The sequence below is a fragment of the Pavona decussata genome, unplaced genomic scaffold, assembly GCF_977016875.1.
Source record: "Pavona decussata unplaced genomic scaffold, jaPavDecu1.1 SCAFFOLD_13, whole genome shotgun sequence".
Taxonomy (NCBI): Eukaryota; Metazoa; Cnidaria; class Anthozoa; order Scleractinia; family Agariciidae; genus Pavona; species Pavona decussata.
The window spans coordinates 2533399-2551806 of record NW_028145436.1 but is presented as its reverse complement, the minus strand read 5'-3'; the positions used below and the strand labels follow the sequence as shown (position 1 = coordinate 2551806).

The 18408-nt window shown below is 39.1% G+C and overlaps 1 protein-coding gene and 1 long non-coding RNA gene across 2 annotated transcripts in view; both read right to left on the bottom strand.

Annotated features, from left to right (window-relative positions):
- LOC146487872 (uncharacterized) overlaps nt 1-3740 on the bottom strand; it is a 68781-nt gene extending 65041 nt beyond the window's left edge. The window contains exon 1 of the long non-coding RNA XR_014868254.1: nt 3536-3740. This is a non-coding gene — a long non-coding RNA (uncharacterized LOC146487872). The remainder of the gene's footprint in view (nt 1-3535) is intronic.
- Nucleotides 3741-4340: 600 nt separating this feature from the next.
- On the bottom strand, nt 4341-16786 carry LOC146487871 (TNF receptor-associated factor 6-like). Its single transcript, XM_085128215.1, has 7 exons — nt 16483-16786; nt 12603-12666; nt 12064-12165; nt 11271-11435; nt 10587-10661; nt 9379-9456; nt 4341-5399 (listed from the first exon to the last, which is right to left on the bottom strand). Exons 1-7 carry the CDS (start codon nt 16653-16655, stop codon nt 4590-4592), a joined length of 1467 nt encoding a protein of 488 aa, XP_084984341.1. The 5' UTR covers nt 16656-16786; the 3' UTR covers nt 4341-4589.
- Between the last annotated feature and the right edge of the window lie 1622 nt (nt 16787-18408).

Here is an 18408-nt window from a genome sequence, read left to right as displayed (position 1 = left end):
AATATAAAGTATAGAGAAAAACTGGAAGAACCTACCGAGCGGAGTCCCTATCGCAGCTTAAGTATTTTAATGTACCTGATGTCAGTCGACTCCCGATAACTCGAAATTCAAGGGAAATTGAGAAAGGTTCGAGTTTTTGAGGGTAAAATTATATAGGAAAATGACCTGAAGGGAAAGGATAATTGGTTCGAGTTAGCGACGGTTCGAGTTATCGGGGGTCGACTGTACCTCTCTCCTCGGCAGAGACTCCTTCATAAAAATTGAGCCAAAGTCGGAAAAGGAAACAACTCAAGTAAGGGAATTGAGTAAAAGGGAGAGTAAAAGGGAGCACGGGGGACGATGGGAAGAGCATCGTCCCCCAAGCTCCTGCCCATGCTGCTCGTTATTTCACTCTCTCCAGTCCTTTATTTGTCTCCGCTGGAGCGCGAATGAGGCCTGTGCAGAGGAGAAAGATCTGATACAAAAAGGTGACGAAGCCGATTCTGAAATATAAGGTTGCTACACATAGTACTAATCGTTTTAAAAATTAAGTTTCGCAAATAACATTGAAGGTCTATTGCAACAAATGTAAGCTAATGTAAAACATAATTGAAAATAATATAAGGAACTGAAAATCACTTTTTACCTGAAGAGTTTATCTCTGTGGCTTGGAAGAACTACTGTAAAACGACGGAATATATCGAAGACTAATACTTTCGCGACCCGTGCTAATAATAACTGAAAATCGAAAACTACACGTTCTAGTCTTAAATGAACAAAAAGGAAACTATTATTCAGCTGTCCAAAAAAAAGGAAACTTTGACTGTTAAACTGTTTACAGTGTAAAACCGCCAAGGCAACACGAATCAGTTTATAATCACGTCACTGATTTTTCGTAAGTCACGCATTCTCCAGGAACTCAAGGATTGTTCATAAAATCACGCGATTATTGGCGGGAAAACTGTAAATGTTTACACCACCGTCTGTACGACGCACAATTACTTGGCATCATGCGCTGTGGCTGAAACATGCAACACAAACGTCCAGAAATGCGTCTTACTTTTTAACTGGCCACTCGTAAGCCTTGCGGTCTCAATTTTGACTTCCGGTTCATTTGAATTTCCACGCGCACATCTTCAAATTTTTGAAATTGGTCGCGTGGCGCATCTTTTCAACGAATGTGAAGCTGACATCTACTGGTGAAGGCTAAGTGCGCGGAAACTTCTGGAATTTTTTGGAATATTTTGGCACTTCCTATTCCCATCACTGAACTAACTTTATACTGATTAGGTAATTTTCAACTTACGTCATCACCTATTGCCCGTTCCGTGGTTGCGCGGGAGATTGGGTCAAGTTAGGTGTCGCAAAGCGTCATGGGGCTGTTTTGGGGACGCAGTTTCCAAAATGGCGGACGAAACCACGAAAGTTCAGCTAGTTGAAAGCGATATTCCAGGTTATGAAGCTTTCGACGGCAGCAGTTTGAAGTGAGTTGACCTCAATTGCAAATGTCACAATAGTTTCAAAATAGTTTACATTGCAAGGCTCGTAATCTAACCTTTGGATCAAATCCTTCCTATTTCCGGACACTTTTGTACCTCTGCAGGACAGCCATCGTTTCAATATAGCCACAGTACGAAATTCTGCTGGTTTAGGCAACTCATAACCTGGAATATCGCTTTCAACTAGCTGAACTTTCATGTTTTCGTCCGCCATTTTGGAAACTGCGTCCCCCAAAACAGCCCCATGACGCTTTGCGACACCTAACTTGACCCAATCTCCCGCGCAACCTCGGAACGGGCAATTCCTCAATCCTTTTCTTTCCAGTAGGAAGCGGATACGTCTTCTTGAATATAGTGAAAAAATACTGAGAAAAATAGGAACTAAAAGGATCAGTAAGACTTCGACAGTGGATGTGGATGTGGATGGTTACATTGACCTGTAAAACTAGCTCGATACCTGCTCAAGAACGTCAGTAGGCATTGAAAAGCCATTTTACAATAACTGTCCAAATTCTCGCGCGCTGATTGGCTCGTAGCTATTGTCTATAAGAGTACAGACAATAAAAATGACGTCAGATGTAACGCGCGCGCTTTCTCAACGAAAAAAATAGTCAATTCCGCTCGTACTTTTTCCATGTTATTGTAAAAAACAAATCGACGGCAGTTTTCTATGGTCTATACTCTTATAGACCATAAAATGACGCCATAAAATATCCAAAACTTGGCAGTGAAACCACTCGCCTGCGGCTCGTGGTTCCACTTGAGTTTTGAACATTTTTTGACGTCATTTTATGGTCTATAAGAGTATAGACCATAGAAAACTGCCGTCGATTTGTTAAGGGGAGACCAAGTGAGGTATTGTGGGAGATTGTTCAAAGGGAGCCGGAGAGAGAACGGTTTTAGATGGAATTTATCCTAGACTGTAGTGATGAAAACGTTTTTGAACAGTCATGATGTTATTTACCTGCACGCCGCCGACAGTGTCAAGGCAGATAGATTAGATAAATCGTTTATTAAAAAACTACAACTTGCAGCTATGAGCTGAATTACTTGCGTTAAATACATCATGTTTAAAATTTCAAAATATAAAAATCCTAAGTACACTAACTACAATTGCTGTTTATTTGCAAAGTGCATTATAAAAGTGTTTCTAAACCTCTTTGTTTTCACATTCGGGATTGAAAACATACGCCTTGTCCTAAAATTATATCTCCCACTGTCATTGTACGCGGGCAGCAGGCTAGCTAGTTTATGCTGGTCACTCTCTACTATTTGTTTAAACAGACTGCTACATAATTCCTCACGTCTATGGAAGAGTGTTTTCAAACCCCCCTCTTCCAGGGCCTTGCAATGCGAAACCTGTGGGAATAGGATCATTAAGACTCTTTTCTGAACTCTCTCTATTTGGTCGGACAGATAGGCTGGCAAATTAGTATGGAAGGCTTGACATGCATATTCCAGAACGGAACGTATGCATGCACAATAAAAAAGAATTAGCGACTTGCGGTCTATAGACCTCTTTCATAATGGAGGGCATAATTAGTATTCTTTTATGTGCATGCAAATAAGCCTTCTTGATCTCGCTTTTGAGTGAAAATACTTTTGTTTTTACACATGCTAGCGAGGCCAGGAAGGCTAATTTAAATGCATACAAAATAATAACAATTAAGCCCTCCATTTATGAAAGAGGTCTATTCCAGCTCGCTTAAGTTGCTTAAGCAAGTAAATTCGTCGGGACGCCTTCATAGTAATATTATTTACCTGATCGACCCATTTAAGATTACTCCTTACAGTAAATAAAAAGAATATGGGAGTACCACTGATGACTAAAACTACGTAGGTCATGTCAGCAGGTGTCCGTCACTATGAGCCGTGCAAAACAGTAAAGGTATAATCAATGGCTCTCTGTAATTCACAGTTTGGGATGTCTTGTTGGATACATTTCATTAAAATGATTTTCTGACCTGACCGAACTTTACTGGCATGACTAATTGCAAATCTCCAGAATACTGTCAATTCACTAGATACGTGACCGATTATCCAGGGGTTAGATTCACGAAGCCATTGATTTCCAAGTCACTCTTTTTTCTAACAACCGGTCCAACCCCGGGCTATTGTCAAAAACAATACTTAGAAAACATCTTTACTTAGGAGGGCTTCGTGAATCTAGCCTCTAACCTAAAAAGCAATAGTTTTAGTTTTAGTTTTAGTACCTGACAAGCAAGCTTTATTGTCTTTATTTTAAATTCTTGTATTTTAAATTAAGATCGGGGGGGGGGGGGGGGGGGGCACTTGTTTGGGTATAGGGGTGCCGCTGGGGGTTTGAAACCCTAACCCTGTTTAGGACGAAAGTAACCTTAAATACCTACCCTGTGTAGGACAATGTCCTCAATTTTAAGACCCTATTTAGGACAGAGGACAACATCTAGCTCTTGTGTTACACAAGTGTTCATTGGTAATAGTAATAACATTTAAAGGCCCACTGTCACTTACCGGACGTGATGTTCCACGCATTGAAACGCGAATACCAATCACAACAGATAAAATAATACACTTCCTAGAAGTGATGGCGAAAAATCCCAAAATTTCGCATTAACAGCGGTGAACCTTAAGTGAAAACTCAATTGACGTGAAGCATTGTTCACTAAAATAAATTCAGACTAACGTCTCTGATTTCGGATCGCCAAATACTCGACGACAGTCTTGCAACCATACCCTGTCTAGGACGGGTCCGGGACAGACTCGCTTGAGATTATATACCCTCTTCAGGACAGAGGGGCCAAAAACCATACCCTATCCAGCGGCACTTCCCCGTATAGCCCATATAGGGAAGTACCCCCCCCCCCCCCCCCCGAGATTAAGATGAAGTAAAATCACGTTTTGTGGAAACCTTCAAGGGGTAGCAAAGGGGTGAACTGCTCCGTTTGCAACGTCTCACATTATAACAAGTCAACCCTACGTCATTTCCAAAAACAAAGCAAAACTAACCAACTTGCGACTTCTATTATTAGTAAATTAAAGCAAAAGAGCCGAGTATATGAATTTAAAAAATCAATTGCCAGACGCTCCGGGAGTTTTTTATACTTTCACCAATCAATCAAGTCATTATAATTAGTCATCACTAAAATCATCCGCAAAGCTATCAAATAAGCCACTTTGTTTGTTTGCGACTTTAACCTGAATAAATATCGTGTCATCCACGACGTAGCGCCGCTTCTTCAGCTTGTTGTGTGATACAAATTTAGGATTGCCATATCCAGTGTTCACTTCTTCTACAGGCCTCCTGAAGCATTTCTTATCTTTAGGATGTGCTCTAAAGGAATCAACAATGTTCTCTCTTGCATCTGGATTTTGTTGCTGATCAATCAACGTAAATGTCACCTTTTTAGAGAAAGGCCAGTTTAACATGGCATCATATTCACCTTTCAATATATGAAAGTATATAGAAAGGTGATTAATAGATTCAGGACCATCACCATTTGGATACAAGGATAGGTAAAATTTATAGTTACAATCGTAGAATACATCACTTTCTATTTCTGTTTCGTTTTCACGGATGGCTTCTCTCAATACTTTACCGAAGTCACTGATCTTCCATGTGTGTACTCCAGTCTCTTCCCCGAGCTTCCTTTCCAGTTCATTGATGGTCTCTTTACACTCCTCAACTTCTACTGTGGTCTCCTCAAGCTGCTCCTCAAACTTCTCCTTAAGCTTATTCTTTGTCGTTTGGAATTTCTCCTCAAGCTTTTTCGTTGTTGTTTGGAACTTCTCTTCAAGTGTTCTTGTTGTCTCCTCAAGTTTTCTTATGGCCTCTTGAGCGCTATTTAACTGAATCTGAGTATCATTTAACTTAACACAAGCCAAGTCAAGATGCGCTTTCATAGCAGATTGAAGATGAGATTCAACCTCATTTCGCTGGACCTGTGAAAAAAATATATTGGCCGTAAATATTACGAGTAACACTGTGGCACTGTGTTCCGAAATTTGGTTAATCAGATTTAGCATGACTTAACAACGCAATAACATTTATTTGTACTGTTAAAAACTAAAATCAGAGTACTGACTGCCTGGAATAAAAGTGGGGGCTAACGGAGCCAGGCAGCCTCGTATCAATACTTGGCCGTAATTACTGAAGTATCTTGCCAGTTATTATAAGATAAATTATAACAGGGTTTATATTCTGTAGGGACCATATTACAATTTTAAATTTTAAAATTAGGTCGTGCAAGGATTGGGACTGAAGGTGTGAAGACCAATAAAAGTGCGCCAATCGATTTAAATGTGAGAAGTTATAACTATTCTTATGTAAATTAGCATGAACTGTTAGTAAAAAGATTGAAGCGGAATGGATCGAAAGAAGATTGTCGAAACCGTTAGAGGAAAGGAGAAATAGTGATTTGAAATATTTATTCGCGGCTTTACAGGCCGCTTACTGTCTCGGCTCCACCGCTAAAGGACCGGTCATAAATTTGAGAAAGGGGGGGGGGGGGGGGGAAGGGCTGGTGCAAACATGGGGAGGGCCATATTTTTTCATGCAAGCACAAAAGGGAGGGTCAAACAATTTGGTGCATGTCATTAAGTGGGGGCCATTATTTTTTTATGCAAAGTTGCTGGGTGTCAGAAGAATGCATCAGAGGCAATCTTGAGCACTTGAAGTTGCTCGACTTGAAGAAAGAGAAACGAAAGAAAGAGAGAGCTGAAAAAAAAATCTGCCCAGGCAGGGAAGAAATATGAAGATTTTGATTGGGTTGCTATGCTTAAAGATGGTTCTCTAACCAAAGAGACAATAGCTGTTTTGGACAAATACCTGAGACACTACAACATAGACTGCCAGGGAAGAAGAAAGCAAGACTCAATGAAGTCCAAAGGCACATAACCAACCATTTGGCTGTAACACAAAACCTAAGGGAGCAAGACAGTGACACAGATGAGAGTGAAGAGAATGAGGTGGTCGGCATGTGATGAAGATGACGACGAGGAGGACATTACTGCTGAAATCGGTTCTGAGAATGAAGAAGAAGAATATGAAGAACACGAAGGGGGTGATGAAATCCTGTACCTAGACGATCATGGAATCACATGAACGTAACCTCAAGATCAGGAAGAAATGCAACTCGTTTTCTTCTCTGTTATTTTAAGGTCAGTGTCATACAATTCGGGCCATGCCGCAATACAGGTAACCTTAGTGTGGGAGGAGAGGTGGGGGGGGGGGGGGGGGTCATGATAAATTATGTAAACTATTTTGGAGGGTCAACATTTTTTCTGCACCTGGAATGGGGAGGGTGTCCCCAAAACTGGTAGGCCAAAATAAAAATGCACCAGCCCTTCCCCCCCCCCTCCTTTCTAATCTATGACCAGTCCCTAAAACTTGCATTCGCGCGCAAACATACCGCCACCTACGAGGGCTACAATGAAAAACCATTTGTAAAGCCTGGCTTACATGTGTGACGGAAGCATAAGCAAAAGCACAAACATAAGCATAAGGATGTTTTATGTGCGATAAGCATAAGGTGACATACGCAAGCGCAGAAGCATAAAAAAAATTGGCGCAATCGCCGGCCGGGTCGGGAGAGATTTGATTCAAACATGACGGAAAATGGCAACGCATGAGTAACTAGAATGGACGCTGACAACTTGTCACTGTTTTTCAGTTTCCTTTCCTTGCGCTTGTGCTTATGCTTGCGTCGTCCCCGTTTACACGTACGACGCAACGACTCAAGCTCAAGCACAAGCACGAGAGATTGGAAATCGTTCCATTCTCTAGTGCATGTGCTTATGCTTGCGTCGTTGCGTCGTACATGAAAATCGGAACGACACAAACATAAACACAATCGCAAGCACAAGGCGCTTATGCTTGCGTCGCACCGGCTTAAACTTAGGTTTCTTGTGCTTATGCTTATGCTTGCGTCGTACGTGTAAACCAGGCTTAATGAAAAAGTTGATAAATTTACGGAGCATGTTTTATTTTTTTAACCGCACAGAAATGAGGCTCATTGCCTCCACTCCAGGCCGACACAGTCTTCAGCCTCTACGAATTGACCGGAATATCGAATGAATCTAAAACAACGTACAGTACCAAAAAGACTAATTTCATTTAATGACAAATCTAATTACTTTCATTTGCAACTTTATAATCAGCGAGTTAATAATTACTGACCCTCATAATATCCCATTGTTCTCTTTTTGCATTAAATCAACGATTACAGCCCGAGGAGGCGTGTTATTCAGGTTTGTGCAAGCATAGTTAGTAGAGGTGACCCCTCTACTAACTATGGTGCAAGTGTCTGAGGAAAACGGAGGCGGCCCTTTTTGTAAGCTTGGAAATTATCAGGGGTAATTCTAAACGAGCTAAAAGAGTCATTATTGCACTGGAATAAATGAGCAGTGCAATATTTTTAATATGCGGTCGGCTCGTTATAAGCCACTTAATTGCATCATATATTTTTGATCAGATCCTAGAGAGGTTTGTAAAGCGAATAAAAGGAAAACCCAACCACAGCGAAAAAGACCTACGTGCCTAGGTTTGACCGTGAGTTTGTGGCAACATTCCAGGTCGGCGGCAAAAATAGCACCCGATTTGAAATGAACTTTGTTTTCAACGAAGGCCTGTGTCTCAATAAATGAACTCCTCCGAAAATGAGCTACCCAGGAAGGACCGCACATCATCCTTCTTGCCATATGGTGAGGCAGGTAAGCGAGAGCTTAAGTTTCAAGCAAATTTTAGCGAGGTCATGACGAAGTGCTCTCCTTAAATGACAGGCCAAATTTCATTCAGATTCGACTTGTAGTTTCCTACTTTTCCATTAACATAATACAGTGATGCACGTGGACCAGCTGCTGAGAGATAAACCGCTCAAAACAGCGTTTGGAAGTACTGAGAAGCATTGAAAATACAGCAAAACACACCGGGTAAGCTTTTTCAGACTGTATTATATTTTTTGTGGGTTTTGTGGGAATATTGTTGTCCAAATTTCGATTTCACTTTAACGCCATACAAACTCTGAAATCATGCTTGCGTGGTAACCTGTGTTACATATGCTTTGGTGACCTGTGGTACATTGTTTACATACTATGCTAATATTCTTCGTCATGTACATGAAAGCCAACAGCACTTTTCACAGGTGCATGTGAGATACATGCGCATGTTCCACGGACATATAGATAAAGTTGTAAAACTTTGTAATTACCAAGTTTTAACAATACAGTATGACTGAATGGTGTAATGATAATTAATCAATACCACTGCTAGACAATGTATGCTACTTTCATTGTTCGTGTAGAAAACAACAATGTGAAGGCGACTGAAATCATTAATTTAATGCAGAGAGAACAATAGGATATTATGAGGGTCAATTATTATAACAGATAATTACTTCGGCAGTCGGTGCTATGAGAGATATTGCAATTAGCTGAGGGCGTGGCTGCCTGAATATCCCCGACTACCTTAGTAATTGCTTCTCGTTCAGACCTAGGCAACTTGTCCCATAAAGGAAGGGGCAGCTTGGATTCTTTTTATATGATTAAAAAATTTTTATACAAGGAATCATTTCATCATTTCATCATTTATCTTACTAATTTTCTTTTATGCATTAGTATTTTAGAAGTTCTTTTACAGTGGTTGTTATTCTATGTTGTTTTTAAAATGTAAATCGTTTGTAAGTTTTATTTAAGAATTTGTATGATTTATATTATAGGTGTAAGTTTAGTTATTAAGTTATATGCTACTGTGATGCGCTTTTGAATGTTGTATAGAAAAGGCGCAATATAAGTAATAAATTATTATTATATTATTATTAATTATCTATTAGTAACAAGTGCTCAATCATCAGAGAATACTTTTGTAATATTTCGCTTTTGATGTCAAAAATGATCGCCACATTTTATTCGTGTTATAAAATACCTTTGCTGTACAGCCCATCTCAGCATACGGACAGGACACTATGGCAAGCGGACAATCGTTGGCAATGTGAGCTGAAATCTGTAACATCAAAGAAATTGTAGAATTGTTATCATGATATACCTCACCGAAGGGCAGGACAACAGGGAAAAAATCGTTGGTTTACACTACCAGTTCAGTTGACAAATGCACAAGTTCGATATTATCCGATATGCTGCCGCCATAAAACTGACTACTTAAGGTGGCCGAATACAGTTTTTCAGTGTACAGGTATTACAAGACGTTATTTGGAAACTACGTATTTCTGGAAGCCCAAAATTGTAAGTACCGTTTCCATGGCAACGCAGCGAACTATTAAACGTCCATAAATAGTAGGTTTCCTTTATTTTTAGAAAATGTACTCATTAGATTTTTTCCATTTTTTGTATCCAGAAAAAATCACAAAACGCTGACACGGTTGCACTACTTTCATGTAATTTTAACAGAGAGAACTCCTGTAAATATTGATTTTGCATTTTAATGTTTTGCGGAAGATACCCTCTGTTAGATTTAGGTTTATCTTTGAAGGTGAGTTACGCTTTTAGGGAACTTTTTTCATGCCAAATTTCACGAAATTCTAATGAGCGGTTCCTTAAAAAACAGTTCATTTCCACGAAAACAACCAGTCGCAATTTTTTGGTCAAATGCGCATGCGTGGCTTTAATTGGGTTTCATGGCAAAGATGAAAAGCATGAAAATGTTCTTGGTGAATGACTTTTTTGCTCGGAAAGAAAAGAAAAAGAGTCCGGAAACGAGAAACTTAGTTATTTAGGATCAAAACTTAACTTTATTATCAATTTCATGTGAAATTGAGGGATCACTTTATCGACCGCCGTATTTGCGTACCACAACCCTAGCGCGCGCTTAATAGCATCACTAGCAGAATCTATAAAGCGCGCGCAAACTGTGCTCGGCCACCTTAAGTATACAACTACGGATAAAACAACGCCAGTCAAAGGAACCTGGTGACAGCTTGTGAGATCATCCGGAAAAGAAAGAAAGTATATTAATAAATGAATATGAACGCATCAACGGCCAATCACGCGTGTGAGATTTGAACAGGGGGCAAAACAACTCACGAGTGAAACACACTCGCAGGAGCTGATATAAAGTTAGCTACTTGCAAAGAAACCATGACCGTGCGATATCGGTGTTCAAATTATAGAACCTACCTCCTCTCTGGCGATGACTGCGCCACAACTCTTTGAACAATTCAGTGGAAATCTTTTACACTCACTCTGATGAGCCTTTAAATGCAATGAAAAAAGAAAGTATTCAGTATCTTAATACCTGCTATTTTCTCTTGGCAGAGAAAGAAGCATGTAGGTTGCCGTGACTGAGGTGAAACAGCCTCCGGTATTTTGTAATTCTTATTTTCCAAGTCCTATTTTGACAGAAGGGATTTCTCATTCACCATCATCGGTTCAATCAATATTGGTGCATGGGTATCTATGGCAATGGCCATCGGATTTGTAAACTAATACAACAAAAATAGTTGCAACGAAAGCCGGAGAAGACATAAATGTTGAGATCATTGCAAATCAATGCTGACGCAAAGACTCTTTTACTGAGCTTTCAAACCCGTGAGATGGGGCAGTGGTGAGTACAATCAAACCAATTCACAAGCTGAATTAAACAAAATTGATTTTTGTTGTTTGTATGTTTTTTTCTTGTTCAATGATCTTGGAGTAAGGCTTGGAAACAAACAAACAAACTCAACTCACAGCTGTAGATATGATGCAGAAAATGGCTGGAAAGAAATTGGTTAAACTTAACCCTCACCCAACGGTTCGATGGCATTATTCAAGAGATGTGACATGCTGTTCCTAATAAAGCAAAAAAACGATAAAATTTACCTTTATTTTACACGCTGGAATTGGAAAACTGCAGTGCTCGCAACAAAGAATCCTCCAATCACACGTGGTGGTCACGTGCAATTGCAATTTGTTTCTTGTCAGTGTCACGTGACAGTTTTGGTTTGTACAGGAAACAACTTTCAATGGGCAGACTTCCAAATGATCCTTTGTCATTCAAGGAAAGTAAAAAATGACATATAAATAATTTTACATTTATAACATAGTTATATGTACATTTAAATTAGTTTTACTAAAAGGGTATCCACGAAAATTGAGCCACACAAGTTCAAATACGTAGTATGGAGAAGAAGAAGAAAAAAGAAGAAATTTTTGACACGTTTCGCCAAACTACAAACAAAAAAGTTACAATGCAGACTCGCACTCTTCCTCCTACACTCCCCAATAGGTTTCGCTTTCAAAAATCATGGTCATTAAAACTTGAGCCTCCTTGTTGCAAAAACGCTCAAACGTTAATTTAATTTATCCAATAAGCCTAAAAATCACACGAAAGAAGCATACACAAAATATGGCTTTCTATGTGCCTATTGGTTGTGTAAAGCGTACAGCTGCCATCTTTTTTCGCAAGGTGGATTCCAAGCGCGATAATTACTCCCACACACGCTAATAGAACAGCATTGTTTTCAAATATCTAAGTAGCTACATTTCGATGGTGAGGAATCTACGTAATCTGAAAAAAAATAATAAATCAATCGCTTCCAGTCTCTGAATGCTGGTATCTGACTACATGAAGTAGTTACAAGAAAATGGTGAAGGACAAAAAGCAAAATCTTACCTCTTTTGACCTCAGTTCACCAGTCCACTGACATCCCTCATTTGGACACTTGATAACAAACGAGAGAACTTTTCGATTTGTGGCTTTGTCAGGGAACATGTCCTTTGGATATAAAAATAATGACGAAGTTTAATTATATAAAGCAATTTATCTATAATTCATTTTGTTGACCTCAATTGTTTGATGTCAATTGGTTTTGGTTCTTCGGCAACATATGGTTTTTCCGTAAGCTTTGCTAATTATGTGGTTATTTGAAATAATTATTTCTTTACTATGAAAACTTGGCCTGCTAAGGAGCTAGTAAGAAATAAACAAACCCAAAGCGATCTCAGTGTAAGTTACAAAGTACCCGGGCCTAAATCCACAACTCCCCCATCAGTTCCCCTGGAAAGGAATACACATAGCAATCCTTGGAAAATTATTGAAAATGTGCTAGCACGAGCAATGCACACGGTCAGCAAGCTTTCGTTCGATTTCATTACTTTTCATTATTCTATGCTTGCTAACTCAATGTCCCTATAGTTTCAGAGTTCTCTTACCCTTTCACGAGTCAGGTTGTTTCGATCCAAAGGACAGCTTAAAGGTCTCCTGTCACGCTCCAACCTGTTGCAATTCAGACAGAGTTTTATTAGGGTGAGATTTGATACAATAATCTGAATATTTTTAGTATTCTCGATATCCAAAAAGTATGAGCAACAAACTTCGATATACATAAAAATATGGGCGGCCATCACCGCCAAAAATACAAGCAGTGCAAACGATATAGAATAAACAGAAATGGTTTAATTGTCCTTTGTAAATTGGTTTAGACAATTAAGAAACGATTCAGTTAGAATGCATTTGGACAGGTTGTCTTTGATGGAATCATATAGTCAAACAATAAATGGTTTAGACAATTGCAAAAATGTCCAACTATCAATGGCAAAACGGTACACGAAAGACAGAAATGATCTAGTCTGAATGTAAATAATTCAGCTTCCGTTAGTAAAACAGCACAGGCTTAATGGAATTGGACAAAGTAAATGAAAAGTGGTGAAGTGGTCAATGTTAAATTGGCGAAGTCAATTCTCAAACGGTTTAGCGTAATCTGGAATGATTTAGTGCAATGCCAAACAGTATAGCTTTCTGTGAAATGGTTTGTGACTTAACATCAAACGGTTTAGCGTGACACAAAACGGTTTAGCGCGACATAAAATGGTTTAGTGTTAGATCAATTGATTATCGCCGGAACCGCCAAAAATACAAACATGAAATGGAACGGCTTGTTGTGAAATGGTCTAGTCCATGTGGGGTATGACGTCATGGTTGTGGATTTTGGCGCGAACACAGCTCACGTACTCTGTGCAGTCGGTCACACAAATAAACTTCGCTTTCTCTTCGAAGAAAATTCAGGTTACATTTACTCGTTTTTATTTGCCGTTGTCAACTACTTTATGGTAAATCGATTAACCTGGTGTAGATTACGCGTTGTTGAACGGGTGTATTTGCTGTCGGAGTTCAAGTTCTTTATCGACAGTCTCGCTGTCTAGAACGATGATTCTGCTTTTTTATTCAGTAGAACTGACATTTCACGTTTTTTATAGCATGCTGCGAGGCCCTTATTATTAGTAACACTAAACCATTTTATGTCGCGCTAAACCGTTTTGTGTCACGCTAAACCGTTTGATGTTAAGTCACAAACCATTTCACAGAAAGCTATACTGTTTGGCATTGCACTAAATCATTTCAGATTACGCTAAACCGTTTGAGAATTGACTTTGCCAATTTAACAGTGACCACTTCACCACTTTTCATTTACTTTGTCCAATTCTATTAAGCCTGTGCTGTTTTACTAACGGAAGCTGAATTATTTACATTCAGACTAGATCATTTCTGTCTTTCGTGTACCGTTTTGCCATTGATAGTTGGACAGTTTTGCAATTGTCTAAACCATTTATTGTTTGGCTATATCATTCCATCAAAGACAACCTGTCCAAATGCATTCTAACTGCATCGTTTCTAAATTGTCTAAACCAATTTACAAAGGACACAGTTAAACCATTTCTGTTTATTCTATATCGTTTGCACTGCTTGTATTTTTGGCGGTGATGGCCGCCCATACTCGTCGTTTATCATGACTGTAAATTAGGAAGAACCGGAACGCGACCAGTTATGGTTTGATTGCCAGTGTAGAAACTCTAGCCCTGTTACCACTTCCCTTGCACATACTACCAACACATCGGCAAATGATGAAAAGTCGAATTCGTCATCAACAAAATAAACTAGCGTAGACACCTTTTTTTCCACATCAAACGGACCGAAGTCGAAGCACGAATTTTCCATCACTATCGCCTGAGGCTCTTGGCAAAATCTCAAAAAACGGATAATATTTCTGTGGCCTTTAACACTGTTTAGAATTCCAGCTTCCTTCTGAAAGCGTCGCTTTGATTCTGCGGATTAACCTTTCAACCTCTTGATAACAACACTACGTTGCTCGCCAGAAACATTGAAATCGGCCAAATAAACGGACCCAAACGTACCACTTCCCAGCTCTTCTTTAATCATTATGGAATTCCAAGAGAATTCTGGAAGTTCTAACGGGCGTCGTCGCTTTTTAGAGAGAGACGGAAGCTTGAAAGCCGCAATCTCTACCCCGCGCACTACAAACTTTTCGAAACTTTCGCGCCCAAAATTAAATTATGCATAATTATTTCGGTCAAAGATGAGCAAAATGTCGACATATTTGAAATTATTGCCGGTTTTCACTGTCGATTTTTGTCACGCCATTAAAAAAAAAAACATTCCATGAATGAAGTCAAGAAATTGACATGTTATAGATGATAAGTAAATAAGGAATCTGTCCAAACGTCAGGTCTGAGCGGTATTCCGTACACGAGCGGTTATTTGACAAGACACCAACATGGCGGCCGGAAATAGGAAAAAAACATCTGGAGTTCACTTTTGCCAAAAAAGAGGTTTGATTTCCCTTGTGATTTTTCGAATGTTTAGATAAATATTTGGCCTCAAACTTAAATTGTTTAGAATGCTGAAAATCACCCGAAGAGTCATTTTTAAGATACGGAACAGCTCTGTCACGACCGTCCTCCTGATGTCACGCACGACGAGAACTCGGATATGGAAACTACTCTATTTTCAAAAGGAAGTACGACATCGAGCTAAGAAATTGTGAAAAGAAATGTTTTTAGGTATTCTTCCCTTGAATGCAGGTAAAAATTTTGTAGGACTCCCGGTTTTGAATTATAGAATTTGGTAACGTCACGTGAAAACCAGGAATTCTCAAATGAAGAGGACAAAGCTGATCCCAATTAAGTTTCAAAAACTAACTGATTTAATATTGCTATCTTATTTCTTTTATTTCCACCAGAAACGCTCCGATCCACTGATATAGTGAATACCTTTTGAAGCTTTGGTAAGGAATATTTAAATAAGGAGTCAAAAGTTTGGTTATTAAATAGCCATATCGCTCCTCTAACAGCTTTTTCCCATCGACTGCCAAGTGGGCAAAACACGAAGTTTAAATTTACTTCTTCCAAGATGGAAATATGCAGTGTAAAATTTAAGACTTTTGAGCATCATAAAAATAACTTTCACAAACAAATACCACAAACAGGATTTCTCATTGTCCACCATTTGTTTCATTTCGGTCTGTAGGAAGAAATTGATAAAAGCGTCCTTTGTTTTAATTACCTCCCTCCTCTACGTTTTTCTCGTTTTTATATTGTATTTATTCCTTATAAAGTTTATAAAAGTTCAAAGACTGTGATCACTAGTGAATTGACTGGCACGTTTGCATATGTCGGAATCGGTTGGTATTCAGTAAAAAATCCTTTTTACTTTAGTCTTCAATAACAGATGCTTTTTAGGGATAGGAGGATATTGGTTTAGAAGACGCGGAATGTCTGCGTATGATGTCTATGATGTCATGTTTGTCTCAGCGTTTATGAGAATCAAATAGAAAGGGCCCAAGAGTTGTACCCATAGTTAAATATTTTCTGATATAAACCACCAAGTTTCCGCTCTAATGGTTGACTGATATGCTTTTCGGTGTTGTTCAATTCATGATTGTTGTTGATCTAATTTACATAATTTCCGGACTGAAACTAACAGGCACTTGTTTCCTTACAACGGTGATTTTATTGTATTCGGGTTCCTAGTTATATCAGGAAGAAAACGTTCGCTGAAGCTAGAAACTGCATGACAATAATTTCGTAAGATTGCTGATGTCCGCGTCGATACCGTAAATATGTCCACTAAGGGTGGGACGTGCATCTTTAATTGGCTTGAGAATAAAATTATGCTAAGGTGGTCCAGCTAACAATTTTCTTGCGAATTCCAGAGCTTTATTTCTTTTACTTTTCACAGAGCGACACGGTTAAAAAGGTTTCAAACGTCTATAATTATAAAGGAATGTACTCTAACCTTGTGAAGTGCCCTTCAAGACACTTTCTGCAAAATCGATGACCACATTCTTCTGTCAGTACTGTATCTTTCAAGGGCAGTTGACAGATTGGACATTGCAAATCATCTTCCACTACACTTAGAAACTCGTCATCGTATCCACCAAGCGAACGATTTGCTCGAGCTTCCGCCATGTTCTTATCAAGAATGGTGGGTGTTACCTGACTCGAGCGACACTAGATAGCATGAATCAATTAAAACCAGTTTATTGCTTTCACTTTGCTGCGTCGTGTCAGTCATGGGTGACATGAAATATTTCATCTGTTGATTTATAACTGTCAATGCAAATCAGATCATTTTATTAGCCTCACGCATTAGTGGCCCGCACGACTGATGTTCCCTGCTAAGAGTCGTGAGCGCGAAAGATCAAAAAGGCGGCCACACGAATGGAAACAGAGTTGGGAGGGAAGGAAAAAACAAAACAAAAAGTATACGGAAGGGAAGAAAGAAAGGAAAGGGTAGAGGAAAGGGAAAGAAGAGAAAAGGAAAAGAGAGACAAACAAAACGAAAAGGTATAGAGAAAGAAACAGAAAGCCACTAACGTTTGCCTACAAGCTCTCGAAGGAGTAGAATAGAATGGTGTTCAGTTCAGATGAGAAAAAATCGGCACTTCAGTATCAACAACTTTAAAAACTTGATTCTACCGCAGAATCGGAACTTTTTTTCTTCGAAAAGATAACCAAAAGGTTTCAATCCATTAGCTATAGTAACAAAATCCACCCTCTCTCCACCCTACATACGGGATAAAGCCACATTCGATTCAGACCAAGAATATTAGCAGTGAAACTTCTTTACGACTTAATGAGACTTCAGTGGCTAAAAAATTATAGACAGCTCTGGTAAAAAAGTGCAATGACATGACTATCAGTGTAATCGTCGTCCGACAGGGTAACTAACTTCTTGCAAGCTGTATGAAGAATCAATTAGAATAAAAATTAAAGGTAACTGTACAAAATTGTTTTTGAGAAACAAAAAAAAATAGAACGGGAAGTACCCTGCGTGCGAACATAGGGGTGATTTAGAAGCATCGCATTGTTAAATCAGTGATAGTCCAATACACCTCTTAAATTGTTGTTTCTATCAAGTGCGATGTGCTAGATCTCTCTTTCCTCCACAAAGGCTTCTCTTTCATTCTTGCTACTTTCTTACTTGTGCACGTGGCATCGTTTATTTCATGGAATACGGTATATTAATATGCAACACATTCAATTTATTTCAGTAGTAGTAGAGAAGCAACATATTATCAATGATGAAAACTAATCTCGATCTTGTTTACGCGCTGAATATCATTTCTTATACTAATGCAGCCATTATTTTTATTATAGATGATGGAGTCAGTTGTGACAAGGAGTTGAGCGACTCAGAATGTGTGTGTGTGTGCCGTAACAGACCCCAGCTTCAACAGCCGCCAGAGACCTGCCACTATTCAGCACTTTATGAGAACCAAGTTACTTTACTGAATAATCCAAACCATTGCGTTCGGACAGAAACCATGGGACTGCAAATGAAGATGGTGTTACCCCCTTCCTCCAACCCCACCCACTCTCAATCTTCTAACCTTAAAAACGCTGACGACTAAATAGCCACCCCTTTATCAGGAGTAAAAACTGAGATAATTACTCAAATCTTCCTACCATTACATTTTGTCTCTAAGTTTCACCAGATGGGTGGTATTTTGTGTAACCTCTTTACTTATAAACAAGGAGAATCCTCATTTCCAGCACATTTTTTTTTCAAGAGTTCAACCTTTAAAAATACTAATACAATATACGGGGATTGCGTAATGGGGTCAAAGGCTTTCAATAGAGCCAACGTATTCTTGGGTGTAAGACTCAGACGACAGTCAAACATACAATGCCAAGGCTAAATTTTTTTTCGTCACTGAAT

Excerpts from the sequence above, each read along its gene's own strand:
- LOC146487871 (XM_085128215.1), bottom strand. The coding sequence starts at position 16,655 with ATGGCGGAAGCTCGAGCAAATCGTTCGCTTGGTGGATACGATGACGAG. Across the intron at positions 10,662-11,270 it reads TTCCAGCGTGTAAAATAAAG|GCTCATCAGAGTGAGTGTAA; the intron begins GTAAATTTTATC and ends TTGCATTTAAAG. Across the intron at positions 5,400-9,378 it reads AGATGGGCTGTACAGCAAAG|GTCCAGCGAAATGAGGTTGA; the intron begins GTATTTTATAAC and ends TTTTTTTCACAG.